Raw genomic sequence first — 22,191 nt, 5'->3', positions numbered from 1 at the left:
TCTATCTCGATCCCAGTCAGTGAGTCAGTGATGGATCCTCTCATTCTCTCTTGATCCAATTGAGTCAGTGATGGATCCTCTCATTCTCTCTCGATCCCTGTGAGTCAGTGATGGATCCTCTCATTCTCTCTCGATCTCAGTGAGTCAGTGATGGATCCTCTCATGCTCTCTCGATCCCAGTGAGTCAGTGATGGATCCTCTCATTCTGCCTCGATCCCAGTCAGTGAGTCAGTGATGGATCCTCTCATTCTCTCTCGATCCCAGTCAGTGAGTCAGTGATGGATCCTCTCATTCTCTCTTGATGCAATTGAGTCAGTGATGGATCCTCTCATTCTCTCTCGATCCCTGTGAGTCAGTGATGGATCCTCTCATTCTGCCTCGATCCCAGTCAGTGAGTCAGTGATGGATCCTCTCATTCTCTCTTGATCCAATTGAGTCAGTGATGGATCCTCTCATTCTCTCGATCCCTGTGAGTCAGTGATGGATCCTCTCATTCTCTCTTGATCCAATTGCGTCAGTGATGGATCCTCTCATTCTCTCTCGATCCCAGTGAGTCAGTGATGGATCCTCTCATTCTCTCTCGATCCCAGTCAGTGAGTCAATCATGGATCCTCTCATTCTCTCTCGATCCCAGTGAGTCAGTGATGGATCCTCTCATTCTCTCTCGATCCCGGTCAGTGAGTCAGTGATGGATCCTTTCATTCTCTCTCGATCCCAGTCAGTGAGTCAGTGATGGATCCTGTCATTCTCTCTCCATCCCAGTGTGTCAGTGATGGATCCTCTCATTCTCTCTCGATCCCTGTGAGTCAGTGGTGGATCCTCTCATTCTCTCTCGATCCCAGTGAATCAGTGATGGATCCTCTCATTCTCTCTCGATCCCAGTGAGTCACTGATGGATCCTCTCATTCTCTCTCGATCCCAGTGAGTCAGTGATGGATCCTCTCATTCTCTCTCGATCCCAGTGAGTCAGTGATGGATCCTCTCATTCTCTCTCGATCCCAGTGAGTCACTGGTGGATCCTCTCTCGATCCCAGTGAGTCAGTGATGGATCCTCTCATTCTCTCTCGATCCCAGTGAGTCAGTGATGGATCCTTTCATTCTGCCTCGATCCCAGACAGTGAGTCAGTGATGGATCCTCTCATTCTCTCTCGATCCCAGTCAGTGAGTCAGTGATGGATCCTCTCATTCTCTCTTGATCCAATTGAGTCAGTGATGGATCCTCTCATTCTCTCTCGATCCCTGTGAGTCAGTGATGGATCCTCTCATTCTCTCTCGATCCCAGTCAGTGAGTCAGTGATGGATCCTCTCATTCTCTCTTGATCCAATTGAGTCAGTGATGGATCCTCTCATTCTCTCTCGATCCCTGTGAGTCAGTGATGGATCCTCTCATTCTCTCTCGATCCCAGTCAGTGAGTCAGTGATGGATCCTCTCATTCTCTCTTGATCCAATTGAGTCAGTGATGGATCCTCTCATTCTCTCTTGATCCAATTGAGTCAGTGATGGATCCTCTCATTCTCTCTCGATCCCAGACAGTGAGTCAGTGATGGATCCTCTCATTCTCTCTCGATCCCAGTCAGTGAGTCAGTGATGGATCCTCTCATTCTCTCTTGATCCAATTGAGTCAGTGATGGATCCTCTCATTCTCTCTCGATCCCTGTGAGTCAGTGATGGATCCTCTCATTCTCTCTCGATCCCAGTGAGTCAGTGATGGATCCTCTCATTCTCTCTCGATCCCAGTGAGTCAGTGATGGATCCTCTCATTCTCTCTCGATCCCAGTCAGTGAGTCAGTGATGGATCCTCTGATTCTCTCTCGATCACAGTGAGTCAGTGATGGATCCTCTCATTCTCTCTCGATCCCAGTCAGTGAGTTAGTGATTGATCCTCTCATTCTCACTCGATCCCATTGAGTCGGTGATGGATCCTCTCATTCTCTCTCCTTCCCAGTGAGTTAGTGATGGATCCTCTCATTCTCTCTCGCTCCCAGTGAGTCAGTGATGGATCCGCTCATTCTCTCTCGATCCCAGTCAGTGAGTTAGTGATTGATCCTCTCATTCTCACTCGATCCCATTGAGTCGGTGATGGATCCTCTCATTCTCTCTCCATCCCAGTGAGTTAGTGATGGATCCTCTCATTCTCTCTCGATCCCAGTCAGTGAGTCAGTGATGGATCCTCTCATTCTCTCTCGATCCCAGTCAGTGAGTCAGTGATGGATCCTCTCATTCTCTCTCGATCCCAGTCAGTGAGTCAGTGATGGATCCTTTCATTCTCTCTCGATCACGGTCAGTGAGTCAGTGATGGATCCTCTCATTCTCTCTCGATCCCAGTCAGTGAGTCAGTGATGGATCCTCTCATTCTCTCTCGATCCCAGTCAGTGAGTCAGTGATGGATCCTCTCATTCTCTCTCGATCCCAGTCAGTGAGTCAGTGATGGATCCTTTCATTCTCTCTCGATCCCAGTCAGTGAGTCAGTGATGGATCCTCTCATTCTCTCTTGATCCAATTGAGTCAGTGATGGATCCTCTCATTCTCTCTCGATCCCTGTGAGTCAGTGGTGGATCCTCTCATTCTCTCTCGATCCCAGTGAATCAGTGATGGATCCTCTCATTCTCTCTCGATCCCAGTGAGTCACTGATGGATCCTCTCATTCTCTCTCGATCCCAGTGAGTCACTGATGGATACTCTCATTCTCTCTCGATCCCAGTGAGTCAGTGATGGATCCTCTCATTCTCTCTCGATCCCAGTAAGTCAGTGATGGATCCACTCATTCTCTCTCGATCTCAGTGAGTCAGTGATGGAACCTCTCATTCTCTCTCGATCCCAGTGAGTCAGTGATGGATCCTCTCATTCTCTCTCGATCCCAGTCAGTGTGTCAGTGATGGGTCCTTTCATTCTCTCTCCATCCCAGTGTGTCAGTGATGGATCCTCTCATTCTCTCTCCATCCCAGTGAGTCATTGATGGATCCTCTCAGTCTCTCTCGATCCCAGTGCGTCAGTGATCGATCCTCTCATTCTCTCTCGATCCCAGTCAGTGAGTCAGTGATGGGTCCTTTCATTCTCTCTCCATCCCAGTGTGTCAGTGATGGATCCTCTCATTCTCTCTCGATCCCAGTCAGTGAGTCAGTGATGGATCCTCTCATTCTCTCTCCATCCCAGTGAGTCAGTTATGGATCCTCTCATTCTCTCTCGATCCCAGTGAGTTAGTGATGGATCCTCTCATTCTCTCTCGATCCCAGTCAGTTTGTCAGTGGTGGATCCTCTCATTCTCTCTCGATCCCAGTGACTCAGTGATGGATCCTCTCATTCTCTCTCGATCCCAGTCAGTGACTCAGTGATGGATCCTCTCATTCTCTCTCGATCCCAGTGAGTCACTGGTGGATCCTCTCTCGATCCCAGTGAGTCCGTGATGGATCCTCTCATTCTCTCTCGATCCCAGTGAGTCAGTGATGGATCCTTTCATTCTGCCTCAATCCCAGTCAGTGAGTCAATGATGGATCCTCTCATTCTCTCTCGATCCCAGTGAGTCACTGGTGGATCCTCTCTCGATCCCAGTGAGTCCGTGATGGATCCTCTCATTCTCTCTCGATCCCACTGAGTCCGTGATGGATCCTCTCATTCTCTCTCGATCCCAGTGAGTCATTGATGGATCCTCTCAGTCTCTCTCGATCCCAGTGCGTCAGTGATGGATCCTCTCATTCTCTCTCGATCCCAGTCAGTGAGTTAGTGATGGATCCTCTCATTCTCTCTCCATCCCAGTGAGTCAGTTATGGATCCTCTCATTCTCTCTCGATCCCAGTGAGTTAGTGATGGATCCTCTCATTCTCTCTCGATCCCAGTCAGTTTGTCAGTGGTGGATCCTCTCATTCTCTCTCGATCCCAGTGACTCAGTGATGGATCCTCTCATTCTCTCTCGATCCCAGTCAGTTTGTCAGTGGTGGATCCTCTCATTCTCTCTCGATCCCAGTGACTCAATGATGGATCCTCTCATTCTCTCTCGATCCCAGTGAGTCACTGGTGGATCCTCTCTCGATCCCAGTGAGTCCGTGATGGATCCTCTCATTCTCTCTCGATCCCAGTGAGTCAGTGATGGATCCTTTCATTCTGCCTCAATCCCAGTCAGTGAGTCAGTGATGGATCCTCTCATTCTCTCTCGATCCCAGTCAGTGAGTCAGTGATGGATCCTCTCATTCTCTCTCGATCCCAGTCAGTGAGTCAGTTATGGATCCTCTCATTCTCTCTCGATCCCAGTGAGTTAGTGATGGATCCTCTCATTCTCTCTCGATCCCAGTCAGTTTGTCAGTGGTGGATCCTCTCATTCTCTCTCGATCCCAGTGACTCAGTGATGGATCCTCTCATTCTCTCTCGATCCCAGTCAGTGAGTCAATGATGGATCCTCTCATTCTCTCTCGATCCCAGTGAGTCACTGGTGGATCCTCTCTCGATCCCAGTGAGTCCGTGATGGATCCTCTCATTCTCTCTCGATCCCAGTGAGTCATTGATGGATCCTCTCAGTCTCTCTCGATCCCAGTGCGTCAGTGATGGATCCTCTCATTCTCTCTCGATCCCAGTCAGTGAGTCAGTGATGGATCCTCTCATTCTCTCTCCATCCCAGTGAGTCAGTTATGGATCCTCTCATTCTCTCTCGATCCCAGTGAGTTAGTGATGGATCCTCTCATTCTCTCTCGATCCCAGTCAGTTTGTCAGTGGTGGATCCTCTCATTCTCTCTCGATCCCAGTGACTCAGTGATGGATCCTCTCATTCTCTCTCGATCCCAGTCAGTGAGTCAATGATGGATCCTCTCATTCTCTCTCAATCCCAGTGAGTCACTGGTGGATCCTCTCATTCTCTCTCGATCCCAGTGAGTCCGTGATGGATCCTCTCATTCTCTCTCGATCCCAGTGAGTCAGTGATGGATCCTTTCATTCTGCCTCAATCCCAGTCAGTGAGTCAGTGATGGATCCTCTCATTCTCTCTCGATCCCAGTCAGTGAGTCAATGATGGATCCTCTCATTCTCTCTTGATCCAATTGAGTCACTGATGGATACTCTCATTCTCTCTCGATCCCAGTGAGTCAGTGATGGATCCTCTCATTCTCTCTCGATCCCAGTAAGTCAGTGATGGATCCACTCATTCTCTCTCGATCTCAGTGAGTCAGTGATGGAACCTCTCATTCTCTCTCGATCCCATTGAGTCAGTGATGGATCCTCTCATTCTATCTCGATCCCAGTGAATCAGTGATGGATCCTCTCATTCTCTCTCGATCCCAGTCAGTGAGTCAATGATGGATCCTCTCAATCTCTCTCGATCCCAGTGAGTCACTGGTGGATCCTCTCTCGATCCCAGTGAGTCAGTGATGGATCCTCTCATTCTCTCTCGATCCCAGTGAGTGAGTCAGTGATGGATCCTCTCATTCTCTCTTGATCCAATTGAGTCAGTGATGGATCCTCTCATTCTCTCTTGATCCAATTGAGTCAGTGATGGATCCTTTCATTCTGCCTCGATCCCAGACAGTGAGTCAGTGATGGATCCTCTCATTCTCTCTCGATCCCAGTCAGTGAGTCAGTGATGGATCCTCTCATTCTCTCTCGATCCCTGTGAGTCAGTGATGGATCCTCTCATTCTCTTTCGATCCCAGTGAGTCAGTGATGGATCCTCTCATTCTCTCTCGATCCCAGTGAGTCAGTGATGGATCCTCTCATTCTCTCTCGATCCTAGTCAGTGAGTCAGTGATGGATCCTCTGATTCTCTCTCGATCACAGTGAGTCAGTGATGGATCCTCTCATTCTCTCTCGATCCCAGTCAGTGAGTTAGTGATTGATCCTCTCATTCTCACTCGATCCCATTGAGTCGGTGATGGATCCTCTCATTCTCTCTCGATCCCAGTGAGTCAGTGATGGATCCTCTCATTCTCTCTCGATCCCAGTCAGTGAGTTAGTGATTGATCCTCTCATTCTCACTCGATCCCATTGAGTCGGTGATGGATCCTCTCATTCTCTCTCCATCCCAGTGAGTTAGTGATGGATCCTCTCATTCTCTCTCGCTCCCAGTGAGTCAGTGATGGATCCGCTCATTCTCTCTCGATCCCAGTGAGTCACTGATGGATCCGCTCATTCTCTCTCGATCCCAGTGAGTCAGTGATGGATCGTCTCATTCTGCCTCGATCCCAGTCAGTGAGTCAGTGATGGATCCTTTCATTCTCTCTCGATCCCAGTCAGTGAGTCAGTGATGGATCCTCTCATTCTCTCTTGATTCAATTGAGTCAGTGATGGATCCTCTCATTCTCTCTCGATCCCTGTTAGTCAGTGATGGATCCTCTCATTCTCTCTCGATCCCAGTGAGTCAGTGATGGATCCTCTCATTCTCTCTCAATCCCAGTGAGTCGTGATGGATCCTCTCATTCTCTCTCGATCCCTGTTAGTCAGTGATGGATCCTCTCATTCTCTCTCGATCCCAGTGAGTCAGTGATGGTTCCTCTCATTCTCTCTCAATCCCAGTGAGTCGTGATGGATCCTCTCATTCTCTCTCGATCCAATTGAGTCAGTGATGGATCCTCTCATTCTCTCTCAATCCCTGTGAGTCAGTGATGGATCCTCTCATTCTCTCTCGATCCCAGTGAGTCAGTGATGGATCCTCTCATTCTCTCTCGATCCCAGTGAGTCAGTGATGGATCCTCTCATTCTCTCTCGATCCCAGTGAGTCATAATGGATCCTCTCATTCTCTCTCGATCCCAGTGAGTCAGTGATGGATCCTCTCATTCTCTCTCGATCCCAGTGAGTCATAATGGATCCTCTCATTCTCTCTCGATCCCAGTGAGTCAGTGATGGATCCTCTCATTCTGCCTCGATCCCAGTCAGTGTGTCAGTGATGGATCCTCTCATTCTCTCTTGATCCAATTGAGTCAGTGATGGATCCTCTCATTCTCTCTCGATCCCTGTGAGTCAGTGATGGATCCTCCCATTCTGCCTCGATCCCAGTCAGTGAGTCAGTGATGGATCCTGTCATTCTCTCTCCATCCCAGTGTGTCAGTGATGGATCCTCTCATTCTCTCTCGATCCCAGTCAGTGAGTCAGTCATGGATCCTCTCATTCTCTCTCCATCCCAGTGAGTCAGTGATGGATCCTCTCAGTCTCTCTCGATCCCAGTGCGTCAGTGATCGATCCTCTCATTCTCTCTCGATCCCAGTCAGTGTGTCAGTGATGGGTCCTTTCATTCTCTCTCCATCCCAGTGTGTCAGTGATGGATCCTCTCATTCTCTCTCCATCCCAGTGAGTCATTGATGGATCCTCTCAGTCTCTCTCGATCCCAGTGCGTCAGTGATCGATCCTCTCATTCTCTCTCGATCCCAGTCAGTGAGTCAGTGATGGGTCCTTTCATTCTCTCTCCATCCCAGTGTGTCAGTGATGGATCCTCTCATTCTCTCTCGATCCCAGTCAGTGAGTCAGTGATGGATCCTCTCATTCTCTCTCCATCCCAGTGAGTCAGTTATGGATCCTCTCATTCTCTCTCGATCCCAGTGAGTCAGTGATGGATCCTCTCATTCTCTCTCGATCCCAGTCAGTTTGTCAGTGGTGGATCCTCTCATTCTCTCTCGATCCCAGTGACTCAGTGATGGATCCTCTCATTCTCTCTCGATCCCAGTCAGTGACTCAGTGATGGATCCTCTCATTCTCTCTCGATCCCAGTGAGTCACTGGTGGATCCTCTCTCGCTCCCAGTGAGTCCGTGATGGATCCTCTCATTCTCTCTCGATCCCAGTGAGTCAGTGATGGATCCTTTCATTCTGCCTCAATCCCAGTCAGTGAGTCAATGATGGATCCTCTCATTCTCTCTCGATCCCAGTGAGTCACTGGTGGATCCTCTCTCGATCCCAGTGAGTCCGTGATGGATCCTCTCATTCTCTCTCGATCCCAGTGAGACCGTGATGGATCCTCTCATTCTCTCTCGATCCCAGTGAGTCATTGATGGATCCTCTCAGTCTCTCTCGATCCCAGTGCGTCAGTGATGGATCCTCTCATTCTCTCTCGATCCCAGTCAGTGAGTCAGTGATGGATCCTCTCATTCTCTCTCCATCCCAGTGAGTCAGTTATGGATCCTCTCATTCTCTCTCGATCCCAGTGAGTTAGTGATGGATCCTCTCATTCTCTCTCGATCCCAGTCAGTTTGTCAGTGGTGGATCCTCTCATTCTCTCTCGATCCCAGTGACTCAGTGATGGATCCTCTCATTCTCTCTCGATCCCAGTCAGTTTGTCAGTGGTGGATCCTCTCATTCTCTCTCGATCCCAGTGACTCAATGATGGATCCTCTCATTCTCTCTCGATCCCAGTGAGTCACTGGTGGATCCTCTCTCGATCCCAGTGAGTCCGTGATGGATCCTCTCATTCTCTCTCGATCCCAGTGAGTCAGTGATGGATCCTCTCATTCTCTCTCGATCCCAGTGAGTCAGTGATGGATCCTTTCATTCTGCCTCAATCCCAGTCAGTGAGTCAGTGATGGATCCTCTCATTCTCTCTCGATCCCAGTCAGTGAGTCAGTGATGGATCCTCTCATTCTCTCTCGATCCCAGTCAGTGAGTCAGTTATGGATCCTCTCATTCTCTCTCGATCCCAGTGAGTTAGTGATGGATCCTCTCATTCTCTCTCGATCCCAGTCAGTTTGTCAGTGGTGGATCCTCTCATTCTCTCTCGATCCCAGTGACTCAGTGATGGATCCTCTCATTCTCTCTCGATCCCAGTCAGTGAGTCAATGATGGATCCTCTCATTCTCTCTCGATCCCAGTGAGTCACTGGTGGATCCTCTCTCGATCCCAGTGAGTCCGTGATGGATCCTCTCATTCTCTCTCGATCCCAGTGAGTCATTGATGGATCCTCTCAGTCTCTCTCGATCCCAGTGCGTCAGTGATGGATCCTCTCATTCTCTCTCGATCCCAGTCAGTGAGTCAGTGATGGATCCTCTCATTCTCTCTCCATCCCAGTGAGTCAGTTATGGATCCTCTCATTCTCTCTCGATCCCAGTGAGTTAGTGATGGATCCTCTCATTCTCTCTCGATCCCAGTCAGTTTGTCAGTGGTGGATCCTCTCATTCTCTCTCGATCCCAGTGACTCAGTGATGGATCCTCTCATTCTCTCTCGATCCCAGTCAGTGAGTCAATGATGGATCCTCTCATTCTCTCTCGATCCCAGTCAGTGAGTCAGTGATGGATCCTCTCATTCTCTCTTGATCCAATTGAGTCAGTGATGGATCCTCTCATTCTCTCTCGATCCCTGTGAGTCAGTGATGGATCCTCTCATTCTCTTTCGATCCAAGTGAGTCAGTGATGGATCCTCTCATTCTCTCTCGATCCCAGTGAGTCCGTGATGGATCCTCTCATTCTCTCTCGATCCCAGTCAGTGAGTCAGTGATGGATCCTCTCATTCTCTCTTGATCCAATTGAGTCAGTGATGGATCCTCTCATTCTCTCTCGATCCCTGTGAGTCAGTGATGGATCCTCTCATTCTCTCTTGATCCAATTTGCGTCAGTGATGGATCCTCTCATTCTCTCTCGATCCCAGTGAGTCAGTGATGGATCCTCTCATTCTCTCTCGATCCCAGTCAGTGAGTCAGTCATGGATCCTCTCATTCTCTCTCGATCCCAGTCAGTGAGTTAGTGATTGATCCTCTCATTCTCTCTCGATCCCAGCGAGTCGGTGATGGATCCTCTCATTCTCTCTCCATCCCAGTGAGTTAGTGATGGATCCTCTCATTCTCTCTCGATCCCAGTCAGTGAGTTAGTGATTGATCCTCTCATTCTCTCTCAATCCCAGTGAGTTAGTGATGGATCCTCTCAATCTCTCTCGATCCCTGTGAGTCAGTGATGGATCCGCTCATTCTCTCTCGATCCCTGTGAGTCAGTGATGGATCCGCTCATTCTCTCTCGATCCCAGTGAGTCAGTGATGGATCCTCTCATTCTGCCTCGATCCCAGTCAGTGAGTCAGTGATGGAACCTCTCATTCTCTCTTGATCCAATTGAGTCAGTGATGGATCCTCTCAATCTCTCTCCATCCCAGTGAGTCAGTCATGGATCCTCTCATTCTCTCTCGATCCCAGTCAGTGAGTTAGTGATTGATCCTCTCATTCTCTCTCGATCCCAGTGAGTTAGTGATGGATCCTCTCAATCTCTCTCGATCCCTGTGAGTCAGTGATGGATCCGCTCATTCTCTCTCGATCCCAGTGAGTCAGTGATGGATCCTCTCATTCTGCCTCGATCCCAGTCAGTGAGTCAGTGATGGAACCTCTCATTCTCTCTTGATCCAATTGAGTCAGTGATGGATCCTCTCATTCTCTCTCGATCCCTGTGAGTCAGTGATGGATCCTCTCATTCTCTCTCGATCCCAGTCAGTGAGTCAGTGATGGATCCTCTCATTCTCTCTCGATCCCAGTCAGTGAGTTAGTGATGGATCCTCTCATTCTCTCTCGATCCCAGTGAGTTAGTGATGGATCCTCTCATTCTCTCTCGCTCCCAGTGAGTCAATGATGGATCCTCTCATTCTCTCTCGATCCCTGTGAGTCAGTGATGGATCCGCTCATTCTCTCTCGATCCCAGTGAGTCAGTGATGGATCCTCTCATTCTGCCTTGATCCCAGTCAGTGAGTCAGTGATGGAACCTCTCATTCTCTCTTGATCCAATTGAGTCAGTGATGGATCCTCTCATTCTCTCTCGATCCCTGTGAGTCAGTGATGGATCCTCTCATTCTCTCTCGATCCCAGTCAGTGAGTCAGTGATGGATCCTCTCATTCTCTCTCGATCCCAGTCAGTGAGTTAGTGATGGATCCTCTCATTCTCTCTCGATCCCAGTGAGTTAGTGATGGATCCTCTCATTCTCTCTCGCTCCCAGTGAGTCAGTGATGGATCCTCTCTTTCTCTCTCCATCCCTGTGAGTGAGTGGTGGATCCTCTCATTCTCTCTCGATCTCAGTGAGTCAGTGATGGATCCTCTCATTCTCTCTCAATCCCAGTGAGTTAGTGATGGATCCTCTCATTCTCTCTCGATCCCAGTGAGTTAGTGATGGATCCTCTCATTCTCTCTCGATCCCAGTGAGTCAGTGATGGATCCTCTCATTCTCTCTCGATCCCAGTCAGTGAGTCAGTGATGGATCCTGTCATTCTCTCTCCATCCCAGTGTGTCAGTGATGGATCCTCTCATTCTCTCTCGATCCCAGTCAGTGAGTCAGTCATGGATCCTCTCATTCTCTCTCCATCCCAGTGAGTCAGTGATGGACCCTCTCATTCTCTCTCGATCCCAGTGAGTCATTGATGGATCCTCTCAGTCTCTCTCGATCCCAGTGCGTCAGTGATCGATCCTCTCATTCTCTCTCGATCCCAGTCAGTGATGGATCCTTTCATTCTCTCTCCATCCCAGTGTGTCAGTGATGGATCCTCTCATTCTCTCTCGATCCCAGTCAGTGAGTCAGTGATGGATCCTCTCATTCTCTCTCCATCCCAGTGAGTCAGTTATGGATCCTCTCATTCTCTCTCGATCCCAGTGAGTTAGTGATGGATCCTCTCATTCTCTCTCGATCCCAGTCAGTTTGTCAGTGGTGGATCCTCTCATTCTCTCTCGATCCCAGTGAGTCAGTGATGGATCCTCTCATTCTCTCTCGATCCCAGTGACTCAGTGATGGATCCTCTCATTCTCTCTCGATCCCAGTCAGTGAGTCAATGATGGATCCTCTCATTCTCTCTCGATCCCAGTGAGTCACTGGTGGATCCTCTCTCGATCCCAGTGAGTCCGTGATGGATCCTCTCATTCTCTCTCGATCCCAGTGAGTCAGTGATGGATCCTTTCATTCTGCCTCAATCCCAGTCAGTGAGTCAGTGATGGATCCTCTCATTCTCTCTCGATCCCAGTCAGTGAGTCAGTGATGGATCCTCTCATTCTCTCTTGATCCAATTGAGTCAGTGATGGATCCTCTCATTCTCTCTCGATCCCTGTGAGTCAGTGATGGATCCTCTCATTCTCTTTCGATCCAAGTGAGTCAGTGATGGATCCTCTCATTCTCTCTCGATCCCAGTGAGTCAGTGATGGATCCTCTCATTCTCTCTCGATCCCAGTCAGTGAGTCAGTGATGGATCTTCTCATTCTCTCTCGATCACAGTGAGTCAGTGATGGATCCTCTCATTCTCTCTCGATCCCAGTCAGTGAGTCAGTGATGGATCCTCTCATTCTCTCTCGATCACAGTGAGTCAGTGATGGATCCTCTCATTCTCTCTCGATCCCAGTCAGTGAGTTAGTGATTGAACCTCTCATTCTCTCTCGATCCCATTGAGTCGGTGATGGATCCTCTCATTCTCTCTCGATCCCAGTCAGTGAGTTAGTGATTGATCCTCTCATTCTCTCTCGATCCCATTGAGTCAGTGATGGATCCTCTCATTCTCTCTCCATCCCAGTGAGTTAGTGATGGATCCTCTCATTCTCTCTCGATCCCTGTGATTCAGTGATGGATCCTCTCATTCTCTCTCGATCCCAGTGAGTCAGTGATGGATCCTCTCATTCTCTCTCGATCCCAGTCAGTGAGTCAGTGATGGATCCTCTCATTCTCTCTCGATCCCAGTGAGTCAGTCATGGATCCTCTCATTCTCTCTCGATCCCATTCAGTGAGTCAGTGATGGATCCTCTCATTCTCTCTCGATCCCAGTCAGTGAGTCAGTGATGGATCCTCTCATTCTCTCTTGATCCAATTGAGTCAGTGATGGATCCTCTCATTCTCTCTCGATCCCAGTGAGTCAGTGATGGATACTCTCATTCTCTCTCGATCCCAGTGAGTCAGTGATCGATCGTCTCATTCTCTCTCGATCCCAGTCAGTGAGTCAGTGATGGATCCTCTCATTCTCTCTCCATCCCAGTGTGTCAGTGATGGATCCTCTCATTCTCTTTCGATCCCAGTCAGTGAGTCAGTGATGGGTCCTCTCATTCTCTCTCGATCCCAGTCAGTGAGTCAGTGATGGATCCTCTCATTCTCTCTCGATCCCAGTGAGTCAGTGATCGATCGTCTCATTCTCTCTCGATCCCAGTCAGTGAGTCAGTGATGGATCCTCTCATTCTCTCTCCATCCCAGTCAGTGAGTCAGTGATGGATCCTGTCATTCTCTCTCCATCCCAGTGTGTCATTGATGGATCCTCTCATTCTCTCTCGATCCCAGTCAGTGAGTCAGTGATGGATCCTCTCATTCTCTCTCCATCCCAGTGAGTTAGTGATGGATCCTCTCATTCTCTCTCGATCCCTGTGATTCAGTGATGGATCCTCTCATTCTCTCTCGATCCCAGTGAGTCAGTGATGGATCCTCTCATTCTCTCTCGATCCCAGTGAGTCAGTGATGGATCCTCTCATTCTCTCTCTGTCCCAGTGACTCAGTGATGGATCCTCTCATTCTCTCTCGATCCCAGTCGGTGAGTCAGTGATGGATCCTCTCATTCTCTCTCGATCCCAGTGAGTCAGTGATGGATCCTCTCATTCTCTCTCGATCCCAGTGAGTCAGTGATGGATCCTCTCATTCTCTCTCGATCCCAGTCAGTGAGTCAGTGCTGGATCCTCTCATTCTGCCTCGATCCCAGTCAGTGAGTCAGTGATGGATCCTCTCATTCTCTCTCGATCCCAGTCAGTGAGTCAGTGATGGATCCTCTCATTCTCTCTTGATCCAATTGAGTCAGTGATGGATCCTCTCATTCTCTCTCGATCCCTGTGAGTCAGTGATGGATCCTCTCATTCTCTCTCGATCCCAGTGAGTCAGTGATGGATCCTCTCATTCTCTCTCGATCCCAGTGAGTCAGTGATATATCCTCTCATTCTCTCTCGATCCCAGTCAGTGAGTCAGTGATGGATCCTCTCATTCTCTCTCGATCCCAGTGAGTCAGTGATGGATCCTCTCATTCTCTCTCGATCACAGTGAGTCAGTGATGGTTCCTCTCATTCTCTCTCGATCCCAGTCAGTGAGTTAGTGATTGATCCTCTCATTCTCTCTCGATCCCAGTGAGTTACTGATGGATCCTCTCATTCTCTCTCGCTCCCAGTGAGTGACTGATGGATCCTCTCTTTCTCTCTCCATCCCTGTGAGTCAGTGATGGATCCTCTCATTCTCTCTCAATCCCAGTGAGTTAGTGATGGATCCTCTCATTCTCTCTCGATCCCAGTGAGTTAGTGATGGATCCTCTCATTCTCTCTCGATCCCAGTCAGTGAGTCAGTGATGGATCCTGTCATTCTCTCTCCATCCCAGTCAGTGAGTCAGTGATGGATCCTCTCATCCTCTCTCCTTCCCAGTCAGTGAGTCAGTGATGGATCCTCTCATTCTCTCTCGATCCCAGTCAGTGAGTCAGTGATGAATCCTCTCATTCTCTCTCCATCCCAGTGAGTCAGTGATGGATCCTCTCATTCTCTTTCGATCCCAGTGAGTCAGTGATGGATCCTCTCATTCTCTCTCGATCCCAGTGAGTCAGTGATCTATCCTCTCATTCTCTCTCGATCCCAGTGAGTCAGTGATGGATCCTCTCATTCTCTCACAATCCCAGTGAGTTAGTGATGGATCCTCTCATTCTCTCTCGATCCCAGTGAGTTAGTGATGGATCCTCTCATTCTCTCTCGATCCCAGTGAGTCAGTGATGGATCCTCTCATTCTCTGTCGATCCCAGTGAGTCAGTGATGGATCCTCTCATTCTCTCTCGATCCCAGTGAGTCAGTGATGGATCCTCTCATTCTCTCTCGATCCCAGTGAGTCAGTGATGGATCCTCTCATTCTCTCTCGATCCCAGTCAGTGAGTCAGTGATGGATCCTCTCATTCTCTCTCCATCCCAGTGAGTCAGTGATGGACCCTCTCATTCTCTTTCGATCCCAGTGAGTCAGTGATGGATCCTCTCATTCTCTCTCGATCCCAGTGAGTCAGTGATCTATCCTCTCATTCTCTCTCGATCCCAGTGAGTCAGTGATGGATCCTCTCATTCTCTCACAATCCCAGTGAGTTAGTGATGGATCCTCTCATTCTCTCTCGATCCCAGTGAGTTAGTGATGGATCCTCTCATTCTCTCTCGATCCCAGTGAGTCAGTGATGGATCCTCTCATTCTCTGTCGATCCCAGTGAGTCAGTGATGGATCCTCTCATTCTCTCTCGATACCAGTGAGTCAGTGATGGATCCTCTCATTCTCTCTCGATCCCAGTGAGTCAGTGATGGATCCTCTCATTCTCTCTCGATCCCAGTCAGTGAGTCAGTGATGGATCCTCTCATTCTCTCTCGATCCCAGTGAGTCAGTGATGGATCCTCTCATTCTCTCTCGATCCCAGTCAGTGAGTCAGTGATGGATCCTCTCATTCTCTCTCGATCCCAGTCAGTGAGTCAGTGATGGATCCTCTCATTCTCTCTCGATCCCAGTGAGTCAGTGATGGATCCTCTCATTCTCTCTCGATCCCAGTGAGTCAGTGATGGATCCTCTCATTCTCTCACGATCCCAGTCTGTGAGTCAGTGATGGATCTTCTCATTCTCTCTCGATCCCATTGAGTGAGTCAGTGATGGATCCTCTCATTATCTCTCGATCCTAGTCAATGAGTCAGTGATGGATCCTCTCATTCTCTCTCGATCCCAGTGAGTCAGTGATGGATCCTCTCATTATCTCTCGATCCTAGTCAATGAGTCAGTGATGGATCCTCTCATTCTCTCTCGATCCCAGTGAGTCAGTGATGGATCCTCTCATTCTCTCTCGATCCCAGTGAGTCAGTGATGGATCCTCTCATTCTCTCTCGATCCCAGTGAGTCAGTGATGGATCCTCTCATTCTCTCTCGATCCCAGTGAGTCAGTGATGGATCCTCTCATTCTCTCTCGATCCCAGTGAGTCAGTGATGGATCCTCTCATTCTCTCTCGATCCCAGTCAGTGAGTCAGTGATGGATCCTCTCATTCTCTGTCGATCCCAGTGAGTCAGTGGTGGATCCTCTCATTCTCTCTCGATCCCAGTGAGTCAGTGATGGATCCTCTCATTCTCTCTCGATCCCAGTGAGTCAGTGATGGATCCTCTCATTCTCTCTCGATCCCAGTCAGAGAGTCAGTGATGGATCCTCTCATTCTCTCTCGATCCCAGTGAGTCAGTGGTGGATCCTCTCATTCTCTCTCGATCCCAGTGAGTCAGTGATGGATCCTCTCATTCTCTCTCGATCCCAGTGAGTCAGTGGTGGATCCTCTCATTCTCTCTCGATCGCAGTGAGTCAGTGATGGATCCTCTCATTCTCTCTCGATTCCTGTGAGTCAGTGATGGATCCTCACATTCTCTCTCGATCCCAGTGAGTCAGTGATGGATCCTCTCATTCTCTCTCGATCCCAGTGAGTCAGTGATGGATCCTCTCATTCTCTCTCGATCCCAGTGAGTCAGTGATGGATCCTCTCATTCTCTCTCGATCCCAGTCAGTGAGTCAGTCATGGATCCTCTCATTCTCTCTCGATCCCAGTCAGTGAGTCAGTCATGGATCCTCTCATTCTCTCTCGATCCCAGTCAGTGAGTTAGTGATGGATCCTCTTATTCTCTCTCGATCCCAGTGAGTCAGTGATGGATCCTCTCATTATCTCTCGATCCCAGTCAGTGATTCAGTGATGGATCCTCTCATTCTCTCTCGATCCCAGTGAGTCAGTGATGGATCCTCTTATTCTCTCTCTATCCCAGTGAGTCAGTGATGGATCCTCTCATTCTCTCTTGATCCCAGTCAGTGAGTCAGTCATGGATCCTCTCATTCTCTCTCGATCCCAGTCAGTGAGTCAGTCATGGATCCTCTCATTCTCTCTCGATCCCAGTCAGTGAGTTAGTGATGGATCCTCTTATTCTCTCTCTATCCCAGTGAGTCAGTGATGGATCCTCTCATTATCTCTCGATCCCAGTCAGTGAGTCAGTGATGGATCCTCTCATTCTCTCTCGATCCCAGTCAGTGAGTTAGTGATGGATCCTCTCATTCTCTCTCGATCCCAGTGAGTCAGTGATGGATCCTCTCATTCTCTCTCGATCCCAGTGAGTTAGTGATGGATCCTCTTATTCTCTCTCGATCCCAGTGAGTCAGTGATGGATCCTCTCATTCTCTCTCGAGCCCAGTCAGTGAGTCAGTGATGGATCCTCTCATTCTTTCTCGATCTCAGTGAGTCAGTGATGGATCCTCTCATTCTCTCTCAATCCCAGTGAGTCAGTGGTGGATCCTCTCATTCTCTCTCGATCCCAGTGAGTCAGGGATGGATCCTCTCATTCTCTCTCGATCCCAGTGAGTCAGTGATGGATCCTCTCATTCTCTCTCGATCCCAGTGAGTCAGTGATGGATCCTCTCATTCTCTCTCGATCCCAGTGAGTCAGTGATGGATCCTCTCATTCTCTCTCGATCCCAGTGAGTCAGTGATGGATCCTCTCATTCTCTCTCGATCCCAGTGAGTCAGTGATGGATCCTCTCATTCTCTCTCGATCCCAGTGAGTCAGTGATGGATCCTCTCATTCTCTCTCGATCCCAGTGAGTCAGTGATGGATCCTCTCATTCTCTCTCGATCCCAGTGAGTCAGTGATGGATCCTCTCATTCTCTCTCGATCCCAGTGAGTCAGTGATGGATCCTCTCATTCTCTCTCGATACCAGTAAGTCAGTGATGGATCCTCTCATTCTCTCTCGATCCCAGTGAGTCAGTGATGGATCCTCTCATTCTCTCTCGATCCCAGTCAGTGAGTCAGTGATGGATCCTCTAATTCTCTCTCGATCCCAGTGAGTCAGTGATGGATCCTCTCATTCTCTCTCGATCCCAGTGAGTCAGTGATGGATCCTCTCATTCTCTCTCGATCCCAGTGAGTCAGTGATGGATCCTCTCATTCTCTCTCGATCCCAGTGAGTCAGTGATGGATCCTCTCATTCTCTCTCGATCCCAGTGAGTCAGTGATGGATCCTCTCATTCTCTCTCGATCCCAGTGAGTCAGTGATGGTTCCTCTCATTCTCTCTCGATCCCAGTGAGTCAGTGATGGATCCTCTCATTCTCTCTCGATCCCAGTGAGTCAGTGATGGATCCTCTCATTCTCTCTCGATCCCAGTGAGTCAGTGATGGATCCTCTCATTCTCTCTCGATCCCAGTGAGTCAGTGATGGATCCTCTCATTCTCTCTCGATCCCAGTGAGTCAGTGATGGATCCTCTCATTCTCTCTCGATCCCAGTCTGTGAGTCAGTGATGGATCCTCTCATTCTCTCTCGATCCCAGTGAGTCAGTGATGGATCCTCTCATTCTCTCTCGATCCCAGTCTGTGAGTCAGTGATGGATCCTCTTATTCTCTCTCGATCCCAGTGAGTCAGTGATGGATCCTCTCATTCTATCTCGATCCCAGTGAGTCAGTGATGGATCCTCTCATTCTCTCTCGATCCCAGTGAGTCAGTGATGGATCCTCTCATTCTCTCTCGATCCCTGTGAGTCAGTCATGGATCCTCTCATTCTCTCTCGATCCCAGTCAGTGAGTCAGTGATGGATCCTCTCATTCTCTCTCGATCCCAGTGAGTCAGTGATGGATCCTCTCATTCTCTCTCGATCCCAGTGAGTCAGTGATGGATCCTCTCATTCTCTCTCGATCCCAGTGAGTCAGTGATGGTTCCTCTCATTCTCTCTCGATCCCAGTGTGTCAGTGATGGATCCTCTCATTCTCTCTCGATCCCAGTCAGTGACTCAGTGATGGATCCTCTCATTCTCTCTCGATCCCAGTGAGTCAGTGATGGATCCTCTCATTCTCTCTCGATCCCAGTGAGTCAGTGATGGATCCTCTCATTCTCTCTCGATCCCAGTGAGTCAGTGATGGATCCTCTCATTCTCTCTCGATCCCAGTGAGTCAGTGATGGATCCTCTCATTCTCTCTCGATCCCAGTGAATCAGTGATGGATCCTCTCATTCTCTCTCGATCCCAGTGAGTCAGTGATGGATCCTCTCATTCTCTCTCGATCCCTGTGAGTCAGTCATGGATCCTCTCATTCTCTCTCGATCCCAGTCAGTGAGTCAGTGATGGATCCTCTCATTCTCTCTCGATCCCAGTGAGTCAGTGATGGATCCTCTCATTCTCTCTCGATCCCAGTGAGTCAGTGATGGATCCTCTCATTCTCTCTCGATCCCAGTGAGTCAGTGATGGTTCCTCTCATTCTCTCTCGATCCCAGTGTGTCAGTGATGGATCCTCTCATTCTCTCTCGATCCCAGTCAGTGACTCAGTGATGGATCCTCTCATTCTCTCTCGATCCCAGTGAGTCAGTGATGGATCCTCTCATTCTCTCTCGATCCCAGTGAGTCAGTGATGGATCCTCTCATTCTCTCTCGATCCCAGTGAGTCAGTGATGGATCCTCTCATTCTCTCTCGATCCCAGTGAGTCAGTGATGGATCCTCTCATTCTCTCTCGATCCCAGTGAGTCAGTGATGGATCCTCTCATTCTCTCTCGATCCCAGTGAGTCAGTGATGGATCCTCTCATTCTCTCTCGATCCCAGTCTGTGAGTCAGTGATGGATCCTCTCATTCTCTCTCGATCCCAGTGAGTCAGTGATGGATCCTCTCATTCTCTCTCGATCCCAGTCTGTGAGTCAGTGATGGATCCTCTTATTCTCTCTCGATCCCAGTGAGTCAGTGATGGATCCTCTCATTCTCTCTCGATCCCAGTGAGTCAGTGATGGATCCTCTCATTCTCTCTCGATCCCAGTGAGTCAGTGATGGATCCTCTCATTCTCTCTCGATCCCTGTGAGTCAGTCATGGATCCTCTCATTCTCTCTCGATCCCAGTCAGTGAGTCAGTGATGGATCCTCTCATTCTCTCTCGATCCCAGTGAGTCAGTGATGGATCCTCTCATTCTCTCTGGATCCCTGTGAGTCAGTGATGGATCCTCTCATTCTCTCTCGATCCCAGTGAGTCAGTGATTGATCCTCTCATTCTCTCTCGATCCCAGTGAGTCGGTGATGGATCCTCTCATTCTCTCCCGATCCCAGTCAGTGAGTCAGTGATGGATCCTCTCATTCTCTCTTGATCCAATTGAGTCAGTGATGGATCCTCTCATTCTCTCTCGCTCCCAGTGAGTCAGTGATGGATCCTCTCATTCTCTCTCGATCCCAGTGAGTCAGTGATGGATCCGCTCATTCTCTCTCGATCCCAGTGAGTCAGTGATGGATCCTCTCATTCTGCCTCGATCCCAGTCAGTGAGTCAGTGCTGGATCCTGTCATTCTCTCTCGATCCCAGTCAGTGAGTCAGTGATGGATCCTGTCATTCTCTCTCGATCCCAGTCAGTGAGTCAGTGATGGATCCTCTCATTCTCTCTCGATCCCAGTCAGTGAGTCAGTGATGGATCCTGTCATTCTCTCTCAATCCCAGTGTGTCAGTGATGGATCCTCTCATTCTCTCTCGATCCCAGTCAGTGAGTCAGTGATGGATCCTCTCATTCTCTCTCCATCCCAGTGAGTCAGTGATGGATCCTCTCATTCTCTCTCAATCCCAGTGAGTCAGTGCTGGATCCTCTCATTCTCTCTCGATCCCAGTCAGTGAGTCAGTGATGGATCCTGTCATTCTCTCTCGATCCCAGTGTGTCAGTGATGGATCCTCTCATTCTCTCTCGATCCCAGTCAGTGAGTCAGTGATGGATCCTCTCATTCTCTCTCCATCCCAGTGAGTCAGTGATGGACCCTCTCATTCTCTCTCGATCCCAGTGAGTCAGTGATGGATCCTCTCATTCTCTCTCAATCCCAGTGAGTTAGTGATGGATCCTCTCATTCTCTCTTGATCCCAGTGAGTAATGATGGATCCTCTCATTCTCTCTCGATCCCAGTCAGTGAGTCAGTGATGGATCCTCTGATTCTCTCTCTATCCCAGTCAGTGAATCAGTGACGGATCCTCTCATTCTCTCTGAATCCCAGTGTGTGAGTCAGTGAATGGCTATTCTCCAAATCTCTTGTAGCTGTGGAATTTCTCCTCAGAAGGAATGTGATGTCATATCTCTGTGATTTCACATCTCGAAGCAAAGCCTGAATTTGTCCCCAATTGACAATTGTATTCTGGAAACCGGAGAATGCCTGGCCTCGGTGTTGTTTACCCCTGTTAAGTGGTGTGTGATTATCTGGCTGGAGCTGTTCAATATTGGTGGATCAATTATGACGAGTATTGCTGGACATCTGAGTAATATGTACTGCAAATTCTGTCACTTGTTTAACTGACCAAATTGGGATACTACGTCCTTCATATTTTGGCAGAAATATTTTTCCCTTTTCCTCCTTTCTGGCTTTGCAATCATTAAAAAAGCCAAGTGAAAGGGACAGTGTCTTGGCTGCCTTTCTACTCTGTTTAAAAAAAAAGCTGCAATTGCCTCGTTCTGTTGTCATGAAACAATGTTGTTCACTCGCGTTACTTCTGTGTTTCAGGGAGTGCGTGGATCGGATGGTTCCCATGGCCCCAAAGGCAACCTGGTGTGTGATTTGTATCTTTAAATTCCATTCATTATTATGATCATCTCTGAGTGCTCAGAAATTTAACGTCCAGTCTCATTTAATTCAAACAGGGGCCTCAAGGGGAACCAGGACCTCCGGGACAACAGGGCATCCCTGGAGCTCAGGTAATCCAACGACCACAATGTCCAGGTACAGACCTGTTCTATAAACACTGCACCTTCACTACCGGATACAGACCTGTTCTATAAACACCGCACCTTCACTACCGGATACAGACCTGGTCTACAAACACCGCACCTTCACTACCGGATACAGACCTGGTCTATAAACACCGCACCTTCACTACCGGATACAGACCTTGTCTACAAACACTGTCGCTTCGCTACTGGATACAGACCTTGTCTATAAACACTGTCCCTTCGCTACTGGATACAGACCTTGTCTATAAACACTGTCCCTTCACTACTGGATACAGACCTTGTCTACAAACACTGTCCCTTCGCTACTGGATACAGACCTTGTCTATAAACACTGTCCCTTCGCTACTGGATACAGACCTTGTCTATAAACACTGTCCCTTCACTACTGGATACAGACCTTGTCTATAAACACTGTCCGTTCGCTACTGGATACAGACCTGGACTATAAACAATGTCCCTTCACTACTGAATACAGACCTTGTCTATAAACACTGTCCGTTCGCTACTGGATACAGACCTTGTCTTTAAACACTGTCCCTTCACTACTGGATACAGACCTGGTCTA

At 48.9% G+C, this 22,191-nt stretch overlaps 1 protein-coding gene across 1 annotated transcript in view; it reads left to right on the top strand.

The window, feature by feature from the left end:
* LOC137345808 (collagen alpha-2(XI) chain-like) overlaps window positions 1-22,191 on the top strand; it is a 730,020-nt gene that overhangs the window by 416,346 nt on the left and 291,483 nt on the right. Inside the window, exons 24-25 of the mRNA XM_068009057.1 lie at window positions 21,400-21,444; window positions 21,537-21,590. Coding sequence (XP_067865158.1) covers window positions 21,400-21,444; window positions 21,537-21,590 — 99 coding nt within the window. The remainder of the gene's footprint in view (window positions 1-21,399; window positions 21,445-21,536; window positions 21,591-22,191) is intronic.

This window comes from Heterodontus francisci, chromosome 29 (genome assembly GCF_036365525.1).
Source record: "Heterodontus francisci isolate sHetFra1 chromosome 29, sHetFra1.hap1, whole genome shotgun sequence".
NCBI lineage: Eukaryota > Metazoa > Chordata > Chondrichthyes > Heterodontiformes > Heterodontidae > Heterodontus > Heterodontus francisci.
This window is presented reverse-complemented; position numbering and strand designations above follow the sequence as displayed.